General features: G+C 43.0%; 1 protein-coding gene and 1 long non-coding RNA gene across 4 annotated transcripts; one reads left to right on the top strand and one right to left on the bottom strand.

Moving 5' to 3' along the window:
• Window positions 1-468: 468 nt before the first annotated feature.
• LOC125720963 (14-3-3 protein theta) lies at window positions 469-8,598 on the bottom strand. Of its 3 annotated transcripts, none has more exons than XM_048996883.1 (6): window positions 8,461-8,598; window positions 7,157-7,614; window positions 3,302-3,425; window positions 2,454-2,617; window positions 1,890-1,985; window positions 469-1,510 (listed from the first exon to the last, which is right to left on the bottom strand). In XM_048996883.1, the coding sequence occupies exons 2-6, from the start codon at window positions 7,448-7,450 to the stop codon at window positions 1,451-1,453; spliced, it is 738 nt and encodes a 245-aa protein (XP_048852840.1). In that variant the 5' UTR covers window positions 7,451-7,614; window positions 8,461-8,598; the 3' UTR covers window positions 469-1,450. The 3 variants fall into 3 exon arrangements, with proteins under 3 accessions (XP_048852840.1, XP_048852841.1, XP_048852842.1); XM_048996884.1 differs by having other exon boundaries at window positions 7,157-7,632; window positions 8,461-8,578; XM_048996885.1 differs by lacking the exon at window positions 8,461-8,598 and adding an exon at window positions 7,735-7,860.
• LOC125720967 (uncharacterized) lies at window positions 7,729-15,852 on the top strand. Its single transcript, XR_007385629.1, has 3 exons — window positions 7,729-7,861; window positions 8,444-8,596; window positions 13,751-15,852. It is a non-coding gene; the product is annotated as an uncharacterized LOC125720967 (long non-coding RNA).
• The last annotated feature ends 4,622 nt before the right edge of the window (window positions 15,853-20,474 follow it).

Consider the following 20,474-nt stretch of genomic DNA (forward strand, 5'->3'; position numbering starts at 1 on the left):
ATCTTTTTCAAGTCATATCTTAATTACTCAAGGTGTCCACAGGACTTAAAAAATGACACACCCATTTTTGAACCCTTTGGTGGCTTTGACTCCATTTCATAATTAAACTTTATTCTTGCAGCATGAAAAAAAATCATTTTGAAAAAAATATAGCCCAATGCAAAAAATTCTACCACATTCTACTTTACTGTAAATGACAAATTTCATTACTTATCACATGCCTTGATCCAAAGCGATGCACAAGTTAGAGAACAGCAAGTCCTTGGAGCAACTAGGGTGAATGGCCTTGCTTAGGCACCCAAAAGGTGAAATCACTTTGCCCACCACGGGACTTGAACCAGTGACCTTCCAATCACAGTCCAAATCCCCAGTCACACATCACCCTAGAGATAATCATTACAAATTTCTAGATTCTCTCTCAGCAAACAAAAACCCACACATGCATTAGCAGTTAAAAAAAATGGTTGCTGGTTTATAAAATGTCATTTTATTCATGGTACATAAGCTGTTACACAGGGCATTTAACGTTTTCACAAGGCTTTTGGGAACTACAATCAATGATTAGCAAAACACAATAGTGGTCCAAATCGCAAAATGACAGTCACTGGACAAACCAAACACCCTCCGGACATGTGCACAAACCTGCATCGAAGAGAACTAAATAGAACACTTGGACTAGTGTGTGATTTATTTCCCATTCCGAAGTAAATTAAAATAAAAACATGCACATAGCTTGTGTCATTGTTCGGTCTCTAGGCATCACCTTTAAGTCAGACATGCTACAAAGTAACACATTGAAATGGGTACCACAGAGGACAGGAGCATTTCATGACCTTTGAAGGAATGATAGACTAATGAGTGACTGTAAGCAACCATTGCCTCGCGAGTACATAGCATGAATCAACCAATCACAGCTTGCAGATGCTTTACCGCCGTAATACCCCCTAGCAAGCTGGGTTCTGAAACGACTGATTCAGACATCAACTGCTGTAACATTATTGGATTACCTTGCTGAGAATTATGGGACAAGGGGGAACCAAGAATACAGGAATTTTCATGTAATTTCCCACAAAATCCTGGGTTCTAGACTTTCTTAGCACTGACATTCAGACATTTTCTGAAGACTCACAAAGCCCTTCAAGGTCATTTTTGAATTTTAAATGGAAGTTACTCAATGTAAAGTGAAACAATTAATACTTTCCAACATAAATGACATGAGGAATGTTGGGACAACACACAAAAACCAAGGAGCAGAGTTACTTTAAAATATCAGTATGGATAAATTGTTTTGCTCTCCCAAAAGCAGCTGTGTGAAAAATTTCCACAAATAGCTCTTCAGTAATGATGGGCTTCCATTGCTAGAATAGTGGAACAATAAGGAATGATGGTGTGTAAAAAGGTTTTTCTTCTTTTCCTGTTTTTGTGTCGACGGGGGTGACTCCCTGGGCATCTAATTATCGCCTCCATCTCCGGCCTCGCCGTCATCTGCTGTGTTGTCAGATGTCCATAACTGGAGAGAGACATTTCAGTTTCAGCATCTCAGGATTCAGTTTCAGAGCACCAGGGGAATAGTGCTATCAAACCTCCCGGATGGTATTAACTAGACTTGCTTCTAAATAAATGAAGCACACACTACTGCTTACTTAAAAGGAAGCAAATATTCACATTACTGGTTAATGTATATGGAAATTTGCCCAAAAAACTGCACCGGGCTGCATATTCGGAAGCTGCACAGGCAACTACCTGACCGGTTGAGCCAGATAAACTGGAATGACAGGCCAACTATCACCTTCTAGGAGAAAAATAGCCAGGCCTGAAGCCTGCAGCGAACACCACGCGCTCCTGCTGGACAGCGTAAACCTGAGTAGCAGGAAGCCAGGAATACTCACTGTCAGATTGTCTCTTAGCAGCTGCATGATGAGAGTGCTGTCTTTGTACGAGTCTTCGTTCAGTGTATCGAGCTCCGCGATGGCTTCGTCAAAGGCCTACGCGTACATGCAGAACAAATCAGGTCGCCCTTTGTGTTTGTCATATGAAAATACCCTCTACCCACTGCACTCTACCCACTGGCCTCAGAAGAGCTATGACTTGTGTGCAGGCATTTTCAGCAGCTGGACAACCCCAGGGACCAGCAGAAGGATAATAAGCATTAAACTGACTTTACAGCATTCCAGCTACAAGTTAACATCCCATGAGTATCTGCTCCTTATAACCCTCTCTACGGTACTCAGGCACAGGGACTGGACTACTGTAATGACCCAGGTAACAATGTCTGGGACAATCAAAGACAACTGTCAAAAGTCTAAGCACTAAGAAAACATTCTGAAGTCACATTAAACAAGATTAAACATACACTAGTAGCTGTGAAAGTTCATTCAATAATGCCTACAAGATGTTGCATTGTGCTACCATAGTTCCTCGACACCAGCAAATTGCAGATAAAAAGAAAGAACCTGTTTAGCCAGTGAACACGCCTGCTCCGGGGAGTTGAGAATCTCATAGTAGAAGACGGAGAAGTTGAGGGCCAGGCCCAGGCGGATGGGGTGTGTGGGCTGCATCTCCTTCTTGCTGATGTCGAATGCCTCCTGATAAGCACCCTGAGAACTGGCTATCGTCTCTGTAGGGGGTGATGGGGGTTGGCATGAGGAGGAAAAGGAGGGGGGAGCTATGAGTGCAGCACAATGTTCTCTGGAACAGCAAAGTCAAGCACATTTCAAAAGAGGAGATCAATGAGCGACATCTAATATCCTGAGGAATGGGACAGGCCGTAGTAAGGACCTGGTAGGGGCAGCTGTGTCACAGGATACATGTACCAGTTATCCCAGACAAGGCTCATACAAATGGAGCGATCCCAAAACACACCCAGGTCCAAATAGCAGATTATCGCTACATTGTGCGGATATTTTGGTCCTCACAATGTAATATACACACAGTCAATGTCAAGCTATATCCAAGGGGAAAATGCACAGCAACTATACATATAGCATAAAGAATTTTAACAACAATATCAGGGGATTAAAATACAGCCTGGGCAGTGGATCAGAAACACCCAGAGGTAAGCTGGTTTGAAGCTACTGCGAGCTTTAATCAACTTTCATTAAAGTCGATACATTTAATTCCAGGGAAATAAATAAGTGCGGACTGATTTTCTGGAGTCATGCTGTGATTCTGTAAAAGCAATCAAACATATTTCTATTACTGCTGGGTAAAAGAAAAAACAAAAATTTCCTTGTGGTGCAGAGGAATCAGAAATGGCAGATAAACACCAAACCTGGAGAGGGAGCCGTGCTGAGACACTCACCTTTCCTGTCCTCTCCAGATGCAACTTCAGCAAGGTATCTGTAGTAGTCTCCCTTCATCTTTAAATAGAAGACTTTGCTCTCAGGGTTAGTGGAGTTGGCAATTAGGTATTTACCCAGTAGTCCCTGAGGAGAAAGGAACATGTAAAAATCTGTACTAATCTGTACTTTACAACTGCAATTCCTAATTACCAGCAAGTGCCAATGATCCAAGAAACCAGGTCTCAAAACCCTCCATGCCACAAAAGCACATCTTCACCCTGTTGCCCAGGCTGCTGCTACAGGAGTGGTGCCGAGAAGCATGCATGCCTGAACCCTCATTTCTCTGGATTCCCAGATGCACAGAAATAGGCAAGTCACATGTTCATGCTACTTGGTGACATGACACTGAATTTTAAATTAAAACTTAAATTTTCCAAGATGTACTGCACAGTTGTACAATGAAAGGCGGTCACTGTTTGGTCTCAATCTGCAGCCGAGAAACCTGGTTTTGGTTACTATGGTAACCACTGGTGTGAACCATCACCACAGACCAAGTAATCTAACAGACCATCTCACTGATTCTCAAACCACGAAAAACACCCACATGACTGTTGCAGCCTGTAACCAGCGCTTTAAGAAGAAAGACATTTGCGTATCAGGTACAAGCAGACACATAACTTCAGGGCTTCACCCAAGAGTAGTTTACAAAGTTTGCCGACAAGCACAAAGCATGCCCCATCCTATGCCCCAGATAGAATGAGGACCATAATTATGAAATGTCTATTTCAGCTGATCTCTCCTACTGGTGCATGATGGTCTGCATAGCACTCACTGCAACACCAGTCCCAACCTTCAAAGACAGATCCGTGTCCCACGTCCCCTCACAAGACCTCTGATGAGCTCAGCCACACCACGAGCCGCCCCATCCCAGTCCGGCGCCTCACAGCACACAGCTTCAGCTTCCTCTCCTTCCCGCTGGCTTCTTAACGAGACTTCAATGAGACTGAATGTGTCCGATGGGTCATGAGACAAAATACCCCACCTGCTAATTGTGCTAAACAAGCCTGAAATCCTATGCATATTTCTGCTATTTAAATATATTATCTAATAACTGAGAAAACTTTAAAATAGGATTCATATATTAAATCAGATTAAATAGCCATTCGTTTGTTTCTACAAATGAACAGCAAATGTTGACAAATTGACTAATTAAATTTCAATTGTTCCACCAAAACATTTATCCAGCAATGAGAAGATGAGAAGATTACAGTACAATTCATTAGCAGAATGCTAGCAGGCAGAGCAAAACTATGCAGCCTCTACAGTTGAAGCAGTCACACAGTCCTATTCTTCCAGATCATCATTTCTGCCCTTGAGACTGCAGCTAACTAGCTAGGCAGCAATCTCAAGCGGTCAATAACTCCTCCCTCTCTTCCACTCAAGCGGCGGAATCCACAGATAACTACCACGTATGGTTTGAAACATCTAAAAAAGTAACTAGAGAAGATAAAACTTGGTCAAATTGGTTAACTTTCCTCAGCATTCAGTCAGGTTGAGTGCTTGTCAACAGGTAAAAAGCTGGTCATCCTCGCTGTCTCACACATGGAAAAGGCCGCGACTGTGCCGACCCCGGCTTCACATTCTGACCCAGCACGTTGGTAACAGCCTCTTACTTGAAAATGATGGACAGAGCAAGAGTGCACTGAACTGAAAGCAGAGAAACAGGAATATGGTTACTCACATTATCCTAATTCTGCCAAAGGAAGTCCTCGTAACGCCACATGGGCCCCCATCTCTGTCCCACCCCCCTGCAGTTCGCTACAGCGCTGGGAAATAGAGCTGAAGCCTTGTGGTATTTATTTGATTTATTATTCCTGTGGAAACACGCCCGCATGCTTTTATTTTCTATGGCCCACTTTTGTCAAGACATTAAATTAAACCCGATAAGTGCAAGTTCTCTGAAGGTGCACACAACGCTGGTTCCTTAAGAAGTATTGTTCACCTGGCAAGTAACAGAACAAGCTTATTATGATTCCTAGGTGGAATTTCCTAAGGAGTGTGTTACTACTAACTTCTATCTATCAAATAAACAGATTTTAAGCACACTCCCATTCTGCCTCCAACATATATTTTCAGAATCCTACTCATGCCATGGACAATGACAGCTAACCAGTCTATCCATCACACAAAAAAAAGCAAGCACAAAATGTCTTTGGCTTGTGCGAGGAACCAAAGCACCCAGGGGGAGAAAAAAAAAATTATGCCAGCACAAAGGAGGTACAATTCACTGGTATGCCCAGAGACACAAAGCAAACAAAGAACATGGTGCTGGCATGATTCAGTGCCAGGTGCCACACCTCAGCCCAGCCTGGCCCAAAACTACAGGCACCATGCTACTTCACAGCATCACAGGGGGAGTAGCAGAGCCAAGCAATCAATGCTCATGCCACATTAAGTATGCATGGCAGTCCGACAAGACTAATAAACCAAACATAGCATGGAGGGAAAGAGGCCTATCCAGGAAGCTGCAAGTCATAACACCATGAACGATTTTAAAATGAATCGGTCCCTGACAGGAAGTAACTGCAGAGGGGACCTTAACACTTCATCACAGAAGCAAGAGGGAGATGTGCTAAAACAATGAGAGGGGAAACTTGTGAGATGACCAGTTAAAAAAAATTAAATCAAGCTCTGTGACAGATTCTTCACTGACTGATTTTTCCAGAACAAACTGAATGTTACGAGATAAAAGGGATAAAGACTGGAAGCTTGTAATGGGTTAAAAATCAAGGAGTCGACTCAAGCACTGTTCATCACTGATTTATACAATGATGTTCTCCATATATGGCCAGTTATCAACATGCCACAAGAGGCTGCTCAAAGCAATATGATCCAGCCTATGTTCTCTCACCAACTTAAAATAATGGATGCCAAGCGCACAGTCTGGTGACACAACAAAGAGTATAAGCATTATGAAAAGCAACCCCGAATACTGACTTAGCTTAGAAATGTAATTTATTTTCTTCTACACATGGGCAACACAGTTAGCCAGCTTTCAAGACCAAATTTGTTGAAACCATCTAAGCAGTTCAAGACATGTAAAAGCAGCTTGATTTGTGCATTACCTATTTGACAGAATCAAATGAAGGGAACAGGTATGGTTAAGGTTATGAACATTTAATTTAGATATTTCAACAAGGGATACGACAAACTCCCCTGTACATATATGCTGCCACATTAAACAAAAATGCCTCAGCTAAACCACCGAGCAACAGTTTCCATCCATATTGATTCAAAAAGGTAAATTATTCATGGTTGTCATGGTCGTCTCTTACGATAAAATATCATTAGGAGGTAGAAGTGCAGCATTTCCGCTGATGTACGTATTGATTAAGAGCTCTAGGATGGAGAGGCGAGCCGTCTGCACCAGATCAATGGTGCAGCGTCTCTGCATGGTTCTTGATAAGCATCAAGGAGACCAGCTCCTTGCAGCATTTTGCAATGTGACCTTTGCTCAAAGTACGCCCCTTTCACGCAGCACTACAACCACGGCGTTTTCACTCCGGATCTGGGTGTTGCGATTGACTCGAAACCTAATCCTGCCGTCTTCGGATACGGCCAAGCAATACGCATTTGGTCATCCCCGGAACCTTAGGATGGTCATTCAAAACGTAACATTTACATAAATACCAAAACGTGACCTACACCGGTAACCAAGCGTAAGCGTCAACCCCAGGTTCCGGCAAAGGTCTTATCGTCGCGGCTAACCAGGGTTTACGCGTCTAGGCAGAAAACTGGAGAAGGGCCGGCTAAGCCCATCTCTGCCTCCAGAAACTTCCCCAGAGACGGGCTACATAAAATTTATCGGCACTTACCAGCACGTCGTTGCAGATATCTCGTAGCTCGGACTCCACTTTCTCCCGGTATTCCTTGACCATCTGCAGCTTCTTGTCGCCACCCTCGGTCTTTTGCTCGATGCTAGAGATAACCCTCCAGGCCGATCGCCGGGCCCCCACCACGTTCTTGTAGGCGACAGAGAGCAGGTTGCGCTCCTCGTTGGACAGCTCGGCTCCCTGCTCCGTCACCTCCTTCATGGACGAAGCCATGTCGTCGTAGCGCTCAGCCTGTTCGGCCAGCTTCGCCTTCTGGATAAGCTCCGTTTTATCCATGGTTTTTAATAGTTAATGTCGCTTCTTCGCGCCCTTTAAAGCAGCTTCACTGCGAGTCCGGCAGCAAAATGGGAAAGGAGTGTCTGGGGAAGGGCGAGCCAAGCGGGCGTGTGGGTGCCGCGAAAGGGTGGATTCGTCCGGAAGACTTACGGGTAGTTAGCGACCTACAGGAGGGAAAGAGGCTGTCAAAACGTCACTTTCACCAAACTCCCTTTAAAAGCAGCATTTCAGTTTCATTCGCAGACAGCATGCCTCTAATGACCAACTAACCAGCCGAACCTTACCAGACAACTGAAATATAGTACGGCCGGACTGGGCGACGATCTGCGCACAACGAAGCCGATCGCCAGAAACAAAGAGTAAACCAGGGCTGACATCCGCGTTAGCTGGTGACAGGTACAGATACACAAGGTAAACCACAACCACCTAACGCGGAGGCTCGACGGGTTTACCAACCACCTAACTGGTCGGATAAGATCAGATTAGCCTCCTCATAATATAGATTAAAACGGACTTGGTTGGTTTCACGCCAGGTCAGTGTACCCGATTTATGGACGGTATCCAGGCGAAGCCGGAATGCACGGACCGCCGAGCTCAGGCTGCCCGCGGACTAAAAGGCGCATTAAGGCGCCTAAGCAGATCGCTAAATTGTCAACGTCTGGTGAAAGGGCAGCTGGTACGGGACCTCTACGCATAACTTAAAGCCTCCCTTAGGGGAACAGCGTTAGTCAAACTTAGGTCTACGTATCTGTAACTTTTGGGGAAAATATTCGTTAAAGATCACCAAATAGCCATAACTTTGCAAGATGCTAACTGGCTAGGAAGCTCACTGTCAAAATGGATGCGGCAAAATACCCTCGGAGTAACCCTAGTATGGTTACCGTGTCTCATTCAGCTTTATTTTATATTGGTTCACTGCGATTCAAGACCAACAAAACATTAAAATGCGTTCTTGGCAATTTCCCGTATTAATATATATTTTTGATGGTATAGAAGAAGCTTTGCCCAACCTTCCAGAGATTCCGTCCTCCTCCTCCTCCGAATTGATCTGCTTTCGGGTGGCAAAAGGGAAAAAAGCTGGACAACACTTAACAGACTGGAAAAAGCGGGCAGCATCTGACATCCACGACCTCCAATGAGAGATGCGTAAGTTCCACAGATCGTCCGTCGGCGTTCGAATTATTTGCCAATAGAAATGTAGCGCGGGGTAGGAAGGCGGGTCTTAAGGGGCATGCTCCACAGACCTGCGGACTGCAACCGAGGGAACTGGGTTTCCTCCAATTAGAGTAAGGGATTATTATTTTTTTTAGAGTAAGGGAAAATGTCACCATTGCGATGGTTATGCATTTTACGTACTGTTCACACTGAAAAGTTAACTTTGCGAGGGCTGCTGTGGGCGTGGGATGTCTTTCGGTCGCACCCCTTTGTACAGGGGTCTTCTCCCTACTATGAACAAATTTATATGGATGTTTTTTTTTAATTCCCTGCATAGCAGTTGCGTAATTGTAACCACAGCGTTAGGTCAAAGTGAGTTTGGAAATACCTCTTAACATTTCAGACAGTGCCAGTACCATTGAAGATGTCCAGAAATAGTAGCATAATTTAGAAATAATTTCGTCCCCCAGTCAGCAGAAATACCAGAACCACTGTGACATTAAACTTTTTCAATGAGAATATTGTCATTGTTTTATGACTTGGAGCATGTATTTATTTGAGTGCCCACACAACAATGGACCACAACAGTCAGCCCCTGGGGTGTGATCAAGTTTTTTATCATGAAATTAATTTCATTGTAGTTATATTGTGTGGTGAGGACCTTTTCAAAATACCGTATCAATTATACATGACTCATAAACTAAACAACTATTAAGACAACAGTGTAAGAAAACAGGACACTAGAACTGATATAAAAATCAATTTAATTATTACATTATTTAAATAATTTTTTGTGTCCTTGCTACAGTTGAAACACAAATTAAATAACTCATGCTAAGTAGGGATGTAAGGATGGCAAAAACTCACGTTACGATAACATCGCGATAAAAGGTTCACGATACAATAACTTCCACGATATTAAAAAAGAAACAACTCTTTTAATAATTAATAATCAACATGTTTATTTATATTAAATTAGTTCTTCCTTTTAACCTAAAGTGCTTCTGCTTTTCTTCATCAGTGAAATATCCAGCTATGACCTTAAGCCTTTGCCAGAACTTAGCAGTAATTGTCCTTTGCGATGAATGCCTGAACAATGCATGTAATTATAAAACAAAAACAAGCAGTAAGTAGTTCCTTTATAAAATATTAATTATTACTTCAGCAGCTGGATCTTTTAATCAAAACACAGTCTGCAATTCCGAAGTAGTGTTTTCTGCCATTTTTCCTCCAGGTCTGTTTTCATCGCGTGAAATATAGGCCACGCCCATACATACTAACACGCTAAATAATACGTGAAAACGGTGAACGTGTAATATACAGTTCAATTCAGTCCATCATATCCTAACTGCACACGCTGTAAGAAATTCAAAGTTCCCTCTACTCATCCTTCAAATTTGCTCCATGGGTTCAGCTCACCATCCTGCTATTAACTCCGTTCGATGGGTCCCTTTTCGGTGAAGCACATGCATATCCATTCCAAATCTTCGGAAGTGTCAATGTAGCGCAGAAAAGAAAACAATTTATCGTGGTTTAAAGCATTTCTTCCATCTTCCTTTGGTTAATTAAAAATCTTCTTACACCACGTAAGTTGTAAAATTAAGTTTAACAAGTTTTCTTTTTACCGTATTCTAAATCCTACGGCAGTACTCAACCGCTTCTGCAAAAAAACAACATGCTCTCTTCACGTTACTTCGTGACATCATCTCACATCTTCATACAATCTCCTTTTTCTTAAAGAGATAAATTATAGCTTTGTTAATATACTGTAAATGTGTTTTTGTTTCTATTTGACCAGTTACTTTGTAATGCATTTAATGTGAGTTACACCCGGGCAATAGAACACAAAGCATTCGCTAATATAATATGTATTTTTTGAGATGGAGCATATACGAGCGAAATAACTACGTGATATCTTGGTTATTATCGGAACAGTCCGACAAAGGTTTTGAGGTATTTTTTTATCGTATTATTACGCTTATTGTTACACCCCTAATAGTAAGTGATGGATATACATAAAACAAATAGGAAATTGCTATATGGGCTTAAGAATGGATGTCATCACCTCAACAAACACATTCAAGTAACACATAATCTGCAAATTGAGAAGTATTTTCTACCTCTACCAAGAGGTGGGGTGGTCAGGCATCACAGATACTGTACCTGTCCTTTTTAGCAGAGGGGGATAGTTGTGGTCCAGAAAGTAAAAATCCAGACCAAGATTTTGTTTAAACTAACCAGCTGAGTACTATGTGGCTGTGACTCTTAATACTTAACTGGTTAACTGAAACAAAATCTTGGCTTGTATTTTTACTTTCTGGACCTGAACTACCCGTGTCTGCTTTTTAGGTATAGTGGAAATAATTTGGAAGCAACTGTGACTAGATGGCTTTGTCACCTGATTTCCCTTTATCACGCCTCTTAAATGGGCAATTAACTAATATTTATTAATGGACTTGAAAGTGAAAATTGTCATTTGTTATTATATTGTGTAAAAGCACTGAAGTAAGCATATTAAACTTGCAAGTGGTGTGTAGTCAGAGAAAATGCAGGTGAATGATAGCCTATATTATTCAGTTCAGTGTGGTAATGGGAAGACAGGGAATTTGAGCTAAGGAAGTAAATTTCCTAACCATCCAACACAGACCCTGCCTCCAAAAGAGAGGCATTTAGTGTCATATACATGTCAGATTTACCCCTTTGTAATTGGTTAAACTGGAGAAAAAAATCGCTTTTTGTGTAGCTCCCAAAAGACTTGGCCTGCAGCTCACATAGCAGTTCCATTCTTAATATTTTAAGCAAGGAAGGAAGACAGGAAATGAGTGAATGGTTAGAAAAAACATCTAGGTTGATATTTATGCTTCGTCAGAGATGGGGGTATAGCAGGCAGTTTGAAGGCTTATGGCAATACAGCCGCTCCTCTACTTACGAATGAGATACGTTACGAACGGCCGTTCATAATTTGAAATGTTCGTAAGTCATTATTCAACATCATATTAAGGGTATACGCAAGTACAAGGAACTACGCTGCTGTGCGGCGGGAGTAGCGGCCAGAAGTCGTACTAGGCGGAATTGGCGAGCAGAAAAAAAAAACGGGAGCCTAATGAACACAATTTGAACTAACAGTCCTCTTCGTTCGTATGTCTGAAAGTTCGTAAGTAGAGGAACGTCTGTATTCCAATTCAAAGGATTTTGTTGTTTTTTTGTATCAGTATGAAAAGGAGCTGTTCTTTTTAAAACATAGGAATGGGATGAAGGGAACAAGTTGTTTTGAGTTTGAAATTATTGATAATACAACAAATAGACTATACACAGAAGATGTGAGTTTCTGCCAGTGTACACAATTGGTGATGCCCTGCACCTGTTACTCCTTCCCACTGAGATGCTCACAAAGGCCTAAGGAGTGCTGCTGTTATGGCATGATGCTGCAGAAGTGGTAGTTTGATAATATGGGCATAGACATAACTAAATGGCTATTCATATGCAGGTAAAATTTGATCGAATTCAGATTTGAATTCATGGGTTCTGTCTTCTGTGTATGACCCAGAAGATTAGATTCTCCACTAGCCATTTTCTCAGTTTTGATTTAAACAGGCCAATTATTACTTTCTATCTGAGTTCTTGTGCTCTTGAATCACCGGAAGTGATTCAATTAGACATAGTCATACAGCTGACAATATAATAAATCATCCAGGTAGGCTGTGGCATCCACCCCTCCCCCTGAGTTTTGATCATCTGTAGAAGCACAAAAAGGGAGATAGACTGCAGAAGATGGAGGCAGAGGATCTGTCATTTGAGACAAGCCGAGTGAAAGCAGAGCCGGGCCCCTATGGGGTTACTTTGCTAAATAAGGCCATTTGCGAAAGTGCAGATTATCAGGTTATAGTGACCAACCCCCCCCCCCCCCATACACATGGGCCCAGGATGGCTTTTCAGATGGGTCCATTATTTCCTGCTGTCTTCAGCAACATTTAATGTTTCATCAGTGCTTTGAGCATCTGCGTGCAAATGGCTGATGACTGAGCCTTTGGTCTGGATGCAGATCGATTCTAGAAGTAGGAATGCGGATAGAGAGCTGCAATTCCAGGCACGTAAGGAAATACCTGCAGAATATCTGTAATAGAAATTGTGCCAATTTTGGTTGATGATGCATATAACAACTGAGTATATTTTTCTGCATCACCCATTTTATCAGCCATAAGCTTTCACCTGGATCCTTCATCTGTGTACATATCCGGTTTTTGTGCACTTGCTCTTATCAAATCAACATTTTATTTAGAATTACTTCTGAAATGTCAGCCACGAACTGAAGCTATATTGTGGAGCTGGATTTGCTTTATACCAGAATGTCTTGTTCCAAAGTTGTCTGAAAAATGGTGACGCTAGTTTTTTGGGCCAGTTATTCACATCCATCCTTTTGAGAACCATCTACAATAATGTCAGTTTGATAAATCATACATTGCATTTTTATACGGCATCATTAATCTTAAATCATTAGTCTGAAAATACTGATAAGGGTGATTGGGCAATTTTATTAAACTGTTTTTATATTTAATATATAATATTACATATAACATTTATTATGTAATATATCACATTATTATATATCATATATATTATATAAAATTATTTATAAATTATTATTTGCACAAAAAAAAATCAACTTTACAGAATATTGAAAAAGAAAAATCCATCTACCCATCCATCTATTTTTTGTAACCGCTTGTCCTATTCAGGGTTGCGGGGGTCTGGAGCTTATCTCAGAGGCTATGCACGCAATGCAGGGACCAATCCAGGATGGGGTGTCAAACCATCGCAGTACACACTCACACACCATTCATCCACACATAAAAGAAAAATACACTTTAATATAAGAGAGACCCTAAATATCAATCAGGTAATTGGGGTTTTATTTTTCAGATCCACTGTTGGCCAACAAGAATATTTTCAGTAGCATGGTTATTTAGCATAACTGACTGATATAAACAAATAAAAGTCATTCAAGTGTTCTGTTAAAGCTGTATAAAACGACTTCCCTTCAATATCTTTAAGACAACAGCGACAGAATAACATCTGATAAAACACTGTGTGTTTTACCCTGGACTTATATACTGTCATTAAGCTAATCACAGTGCATGTTGACAGAAAGGAGAAGAAAAAAAGCAGAGGAGTATGAAGTCACTCCCAGAACTGCTTTAGCAGCGATAACAGGATGCAGAGGCAGACGGAGGAGGGGCTTCCAGGGGTGCTGTCCTGAGCTGTGGGGAGCCTGCAACCTGCTCTTTCTGGATCTTAGCCCCCTGCATGGGTGTCTAATGCAGCAGATGGCCCCGGGAGAGACAAGTCACAGATAAGTGAAAATTCAGTGAAACCAGGCTGATTAAGGCAAATATTTTTATATTCTCTGATCCTATAGTATCTACCATGCTTTTATATTCTTTTATTTTTAATATACTGTAGCAAGCACAAATATGTTTTTCTTCCATATATAAACAATTGTATTTTCAAAGCCTCCTTCTAAAGACACTTATTTTTTATTTTCCACAGCTGAAGATCTGTGCTTATAAACTTCGACACAATTTTGATCTTATTCTAGATAATTGGATTATTGTTTTTAAAAAAAATCAGCTATTTAGAGTAAGCACACTTGTTACAGCATGTTGATCTGGGCTCACCGGGGGCCTGAATAATACTGTTATTGCAGATGGTGTGCAGGCAAATCCAGGTTATGTTTTAATAAGGTGACCCTGACTTAAAAACTGAAATCGTTCTTCAGTGAGGGAAAAGCTTGGCTATACTGTGACTTCTACATAACAGAACTGACAGCTTAGCATTAATGGAATCTTATCATAGTTGGGAAGCTATTGGAGAATCCTTGTTGTGCTTCAGGGAGGAGGGATGTGTGTGGATGTGGAGGGGCATTAAAATGCTGAGAGAGTATGGAGACAATGGCAGCTGGAGCCCCTTGTTTACTTGGTGCAGAATGAGATCTTCTCTGGAAGTCTCTCCACCTGGCTTTACAAAGAGTACATAGGAAGTCACGGTCAATCGTGGGACTCTGCCTCACCAATCACTCCTATGGTTTCAGATCCCGCTCGCGCTAAAAGGCACGGTTCGCTTCTGTCGACTTCTGTCTGTCGGAGGGAGCTGTGGCAGGGACAGATGGCGACTTCAGATAGGGCTCCGCTGGTTCTCGCCGAGCAGTCACTTGAGCTGCGTGTGAATGCGTTTTGTTTATTTATTCATTTCTTCATTTATTTATGATTTCAGTCCTTGTGTGTGGGCAAACAGGCAAGCAGAGAACAATAAAAAAAGGAGCGACACATGCAGTTCCACATAACATCCTTGCACTTGCACACCCCACTGTTGTTGACTGACACATAATAGCACATTACGTCAGCTCAATATATCATTACCTTACTAATATAAATCGTGTAATGTGGTCCTGGGAACAGGTTTATGAGGAAAAAAGGAAAGTCCCTCATTGGATATCTCATTGGTTTTGTGAAAGTGACATACACGTATAACTAGATAGCAATCTCAGAGTCCTCTAGGTCAGTGTTTCCCAACCCGGTCCAGATTTTTGCTCCCTGCCAGACAGTTCACATTTTTGCTCCCCTACTAGGAGCTGGAAGGGAGCAAAAATGTGGACTGTCTGGGGGTCCCCACAGACCAGGTTGGGAAACACTGCTCTAGATGAGCCGTAGACTTTTAACAGTAGGCAGGTTGTTTGTTATTTTTGTCCACTTACATGCTTGCTCTGAGTGCTAACGTTGCAGTGGCATTTGGGGAATTCCTCAGTATGTGACCTGTCCAGCCTTTGTGAGGACAATAGGCTCTGGATCCTGGATCCTCAGGAGAGGGTCACCTGTGGTTCAGCTGCTGCCCTGTAACCTTCCCTTAGAGCCCTGTAATCCTACACCGTGTGCAGGTCAGAACAACACAACAACCTTCCCTACTCTCTCTTTTACTTTTTTTTATCTTCTTACCTTCTTACCACCACCGATACACACACACTCATTTGCATTGCATCTCTCAGGGCAGTCGTACTTTTTTAAGTGTAATAAAGACGTGAAATTTCATAGGCTGACTGGTGATGACTGTTTACTAGAATGTGCCCCATTATGTTAAGTGCATAAAAGTCAAGTAAGCTAAGAGCACGGGTTTCCAGTTGCTTTATTGGAGCTGCAAAGTGATGTATGTGTGCTGAAATGTACGGGGGTGTAGACAGAACCCCCCCCCCCCCCCCACATTACTCCGAGACAGAACCACAAATGAACATTTTGTTTTCTTTATTTTTAGAAGAAACCTCCCACTTATTTTAATGAAATGAAAGGCGCAGCAACATTTACCAATCAATGACCTAAAATAATTAGCACTTATATTTTATAAAAGCTGATTTGTTTTGTACAAATATCCCCTAGAGTTTTTTTTTGGTTGTTGTTGAAATAACTATATACATTGGGGTATTTGCCCAGAATTTGTTTTCCAGTCCTCTCCAGTTATTCCCAGAAACTCTTTTGGAAACATTCTGATTAAATTACCAGAACGTTCAAACAGCAAGTGTACTTAAGGTCACAAGAAGGTTAAGGACAAACATTACAGTTACTAGGATGTGCACCTATTACTAAGGCTGTTCCTTAAAATAATACAAAAAAATAGTAATATTTGTAGCTAAGAATGATAGAAGTATTTATACTATCCATCCATCTATCTTCCATACTGTTTACCTGCTACAAGACCGTGTTGAGCCTGGAGTCTGAAATTTAAACCAGTAGTATACATTTCCTGAAAGCATATAACCTTTATGTAAATAGAACATTTTTGTAATGTGAATTTTCTGTGCTACATAGTTCAGGCAAGTGTGTCTGTAAACAATATGTTACAAATACCCTCTTAATTTGTTCTGAGTGTCAGTATTTACCTTTTTCAGATGAGCTGTCATTACAGTTCAGTAAAACCTCTTTAATTAGCAGCTATTCTGTAGGAGAGCACAGAGGGCAGAGGTTACGGAGGGACTGGTCTTCCTAACCTTGCGAGTAGATCTCTGTTCCATATCAGCGTGTCAGCACAGAGAACAAGGCTTACATAATGGTCTCGCCCCGAGGGGGTGTCTCGTCTTGTGAAACCTGCCTAGTAACAGAGCTTCAGAGGCCAATCGCTCACCCCGCCCCCCCACATGCACCCTGCCCTTCAGGGGAGTATGAGAGGCATGTAGAGAGTTGCAGTGCTCTCTCCATCTCCGTCTACAACCCCCGCCGCCTCACCAGGGCTCTGTCAGCCTTAATGGATGAGTGCTGGTTATGTAACTCACTTATTAGCCACGCGCAAGAAGAAAACAGCAGCACCACCCTGAAAATGATGCCTGTATTCCTCAGCAGCTGGGGGGCTCATCGGAGAGCCGCCACTCTAGGCTTCCAAAGTAAAGCTCAACCTGAATTTCTCTAGTAAAAATATCCAGCTGTGCAAATTGGGTCAATTTCTAGGTCACTTTGAATGAGTGGCAGATATGCAATAATAATGTTATATCAAGGGATACTAACAGTGTCTAGTAGGTGAGCTTTTGACTGAATACTACACTGTATTGGCTTATATGTCTCAATGAGATTAATGACTGTCGTTTTCTGAAATAGGTTCAAGTAAAATACATTCATTTTAATGAAGCCATAATGACAGGAACATTGCTCCATTTTCACAGACTTTACCCTTATTATTATACTTATTATTATTAAAACGCTGAATAATGAGGTTATGGGAGAGGGCAGGTCCCCCCTCATAGGTGCTGCTGTGTAAACCTCACCTGCCGTATAACCCTCCCCTGCTTTGTGGAGGATGATGGGTAATGCCTGGTAGGAAAGGGCTTTTGGCCAAGGTGAGTTTGTCACAGGCAAAAGAACAAACCTTGCAACAGTTTTAGAGAAAGCAAAAATATTTCTTAAAACTATTCTGTGCCTCTTTTGTATGACATGCATCCACTCCACAATAAATACTGACTCATCAAACATTAAGGCCTCACCAGCATTTTCTCCTTTACCAAGAACAAGGTGATTAACCTCACAGTTGCAGGAAGACTAGCAACCCTAAGAAATCATTATTTCGTGTTTAAATTATCGGATTCTCAGTGTTTCAAATTCTTCTAAATTTATATTTATACTCAGTTTATCACAGTTTTCTTGCATTATGACTAACGAGATAGTAATTTCATCTTAGTATATGAACTATGCAGCTGGAGATGACTGCAAATACAGTGGTACCTCAGAACTTGAACTTAATCCGTTCAGAACTCGGGCCATTTGGAAAGCAGTGCAGTTTTGACGATCGTTCTGTAAGATGAACAACAGTAAGGTGGGAAAAAAATTAAAATCATAAGTAATCTTTGCAGATAGATGGCTTTTATTATTCCCACCGGAGTCTTGAGGAGCTCTGTGTGAATACAAGACAACACCGGAGTAGCGATATGTCGGTGGCGTCGCGAACGAACTGGTGGGGTATTCCACGAAGCAGGATTAAGGGAAAGTCTTGCTCATTTCGATAAGTCTGTCTTATTTAAGTAAGAGTTCCATTCCATCAAAGTGTCTTAAATGAATCCCCGCTGAGTTACCATAGTAATTTACACCTACGAACAAGTCTGCTCCGGACCAGGTTAACTGTCTCTCTTAGTTAAGCATTGTCTCAAAGAATGTCCGACGTGTGGGAACAGATTCCCAAAAGATCCTCGGACGAAATTCCGCGATCTTACTACTCATGTCATGTAATCTGTTGAATTATGTGTCCTCATCTGACATAATATTTGACATTATCTGATTGAATTATTTTGTTAATCTGTAAGGTGTACCAAAATTACATGTTTTTTTGAGGAGGAGAGTGAGTCTTGTATATCTGTATATAAAAAAATGGAACCCTGTAGTCCAGTGCTCCTCAAACTCGGTCCTCGGGCCCCACTGAACTGCTTGTTTTCCTGTTATCCCTGCCCCACACACAAGTCCCAGTTTCAGCTTCTGATTGACTGAACACAACTGATCCAGGTAATCAGCAGTGTGTAGGGCAGGGATAGCTGGAAAACAGGCAGGGCAGTGAGTCCAGAGGACCGAGTTTGAGAACCACTGCTGTAGTCAGTGCTGTCAGTAAAAGCAAGACGAGAAAGCAGAGAATAAAAGCCATCTTTTCGGAAGTAATCTTCTACGTGATACTTCCATAATATGGAGAACAGAGCTGAGATTGCTACATAATCAATATAATAAAGCCTATAAAATCACGTCTTAGCATTCCAATTAAGTCCAAAACAATTACAGTAAAATACCGTTATAGTGGACGCACTTACAGCGGAAAATCGTCTATAACGGACGAGGTCTGCTGGTCCAGGTGTTGCGCGCCTTTAAGAACATGCAGAAAAAGCATCGGATATAGCGGACTCCCATATAATGGAATTTCGCTTATAACGGACAAACAATTTGGTCCAAAGGGCCGCTTTTCGCTGTAGTTTTGTTTGGCTATAACGGACATACAGCTCCACCTACAAGGCACCTGGCGTGCCGGTGATATCCAGCGCAGATACGTATTCGTGATTATTAATAGCCACGCATCTGGTCAGGTAAAGTTGGATTACTACATGTACAATATAATAATCTATAGCACAAGTGTGTCTACTGGGGTGTGGTGTCATGACCTGCACGTCCAGTCCTCATGTGTGCCACACCCCCTCATCATCCACGTGCGCTTCCCCGATTGTGCCCAGCTGTTCCCTGTTCTTTTGCCCTGTCTTGCGTATATCACGTCTTCCTCAGTTGGGTGTCCGTCATTGATGTTAGTACGTCACTGTCTACCCAGTCTCCCCAAATAAACCCTCAGTTTCCCCATAGTTTGCCTGCCTGTCTCATCCTTCCCCGCGTCCTGCCTGCCTGTTTGCCTGTCCGACCCGCGATTCATAACAGAATGACGCACCCCAAAGAAGAAGCACCACAGCAGACCAAGTACCGGCATCTCGGTCTGCTGTAAGAGGTGATCTACTGGCTAAACCACCCCGAGGTTCAGGAGGACCCGGTAGCACTGGATTTGGCCAGTAAAAGCTACTAGGAGAGATGCACGCAAACCTCCAGCGGTTGATATAGCGCGTGACGGAGTGGAGGTACAAGCTGGTCACGCCTTTCGTCGCAGAGGCTGTCCCCCCGTCGTCCGTCCCATTGGAAATGGCGCAGCCTCCCTCCACAACCCCGAGCTGGAAGAAAAAGAGGAGAAAGCCGGCGAAAGCTCTCCCGCTTCTTTCTAACGGGAAGTCTCCACGATCACCCCTGACGTCACCACCGCCACTAAGCTGCCTTCGTGGGTGGCTTCCCCCTTCCGGGGAACGTGCCTGGCTTTAAAGGGGTCAGGGCAGTATTGGACGCTATCCCGCAGATCCCGCGGGCCCTTAAGGGGGCAATGCCCGCTTGTGAGGTAGCCACATTGGAGCCTGTGCTGGATCTGCCTGTCCTGCCGGTGCCTGAACTACCTGTCCTGCCGGCGCCTGAACTACCTGTCCTGCCGGCGCCTGAACTGACTGTCCCGGTGGCTGCCGTGCTGCACAGCAAGGCTCCAGCCACTGCGGCGCCCCCTGCTGGCAGAGTCGGCGGTGCCAGCTCCTCCCGAGGCCGCGCTGCCTCCGCCGCCTGCTGTACCTCCCGAGGCCGCGCTGCCTCCGCCGCCTGCTGTACCTCCCGAGGCCGCGCTGCCTCCGCCGCCTGCTGTACCTCCCGAGGCCGCGCTGCCTCCGCTGCCTGCATCTCCGCCTGAGGCCCCTCTGCCTCCATCTGCAGATCCGCCGGCTACCCCTGGGACTCCTGTCCCGGTCCCTGACCCTATTCCTGTCCCCCCAGCTCCAGTCCCCGAGGAG

Source organism: Brienomyrus brachyistius, unplaced genomic scaffold (assembly GCF_023856365.1).
Source record: "Brienomyrus brachyistius isolate T26 unplaced genomic scaffold, BBRACH_0.4 scaffold27, whole genome shotgun sequence".
NCBI classification, from domain to species: domain Eukaryota; kingdom Metazoa; phylum Chordata; class Actinopteri; order Osteoglossiformes; family Mormyridae; genus Brienomyrus; species Brienomyrus brachyistius.

Bases quoted from the DNA above. Each gene is read 5' to 3' on its own strand.
- LOC125720963 (XM_048996883.1), bottom strand. From the start codon at position 7,450: ATGGATAAAACGGAGCTTATCCAGAAGGCGAAGCTGGCCGAACAGGCT. The intron at 3,426-7,156 runs GTAAGTGCCGAT...CTTTCTCCTCAG, and splicing joins ATATCTGCAACGACGTGCTG to GGACTACTGGGTAAATACCT. The intron at 2,618-3,301 runs GTGAGTGTCTCA...CACCCCCTACAG, and splicing joins ATCTGGAGAGGACAGGAAAG to AGACGATAGCCAGTTCTCAG.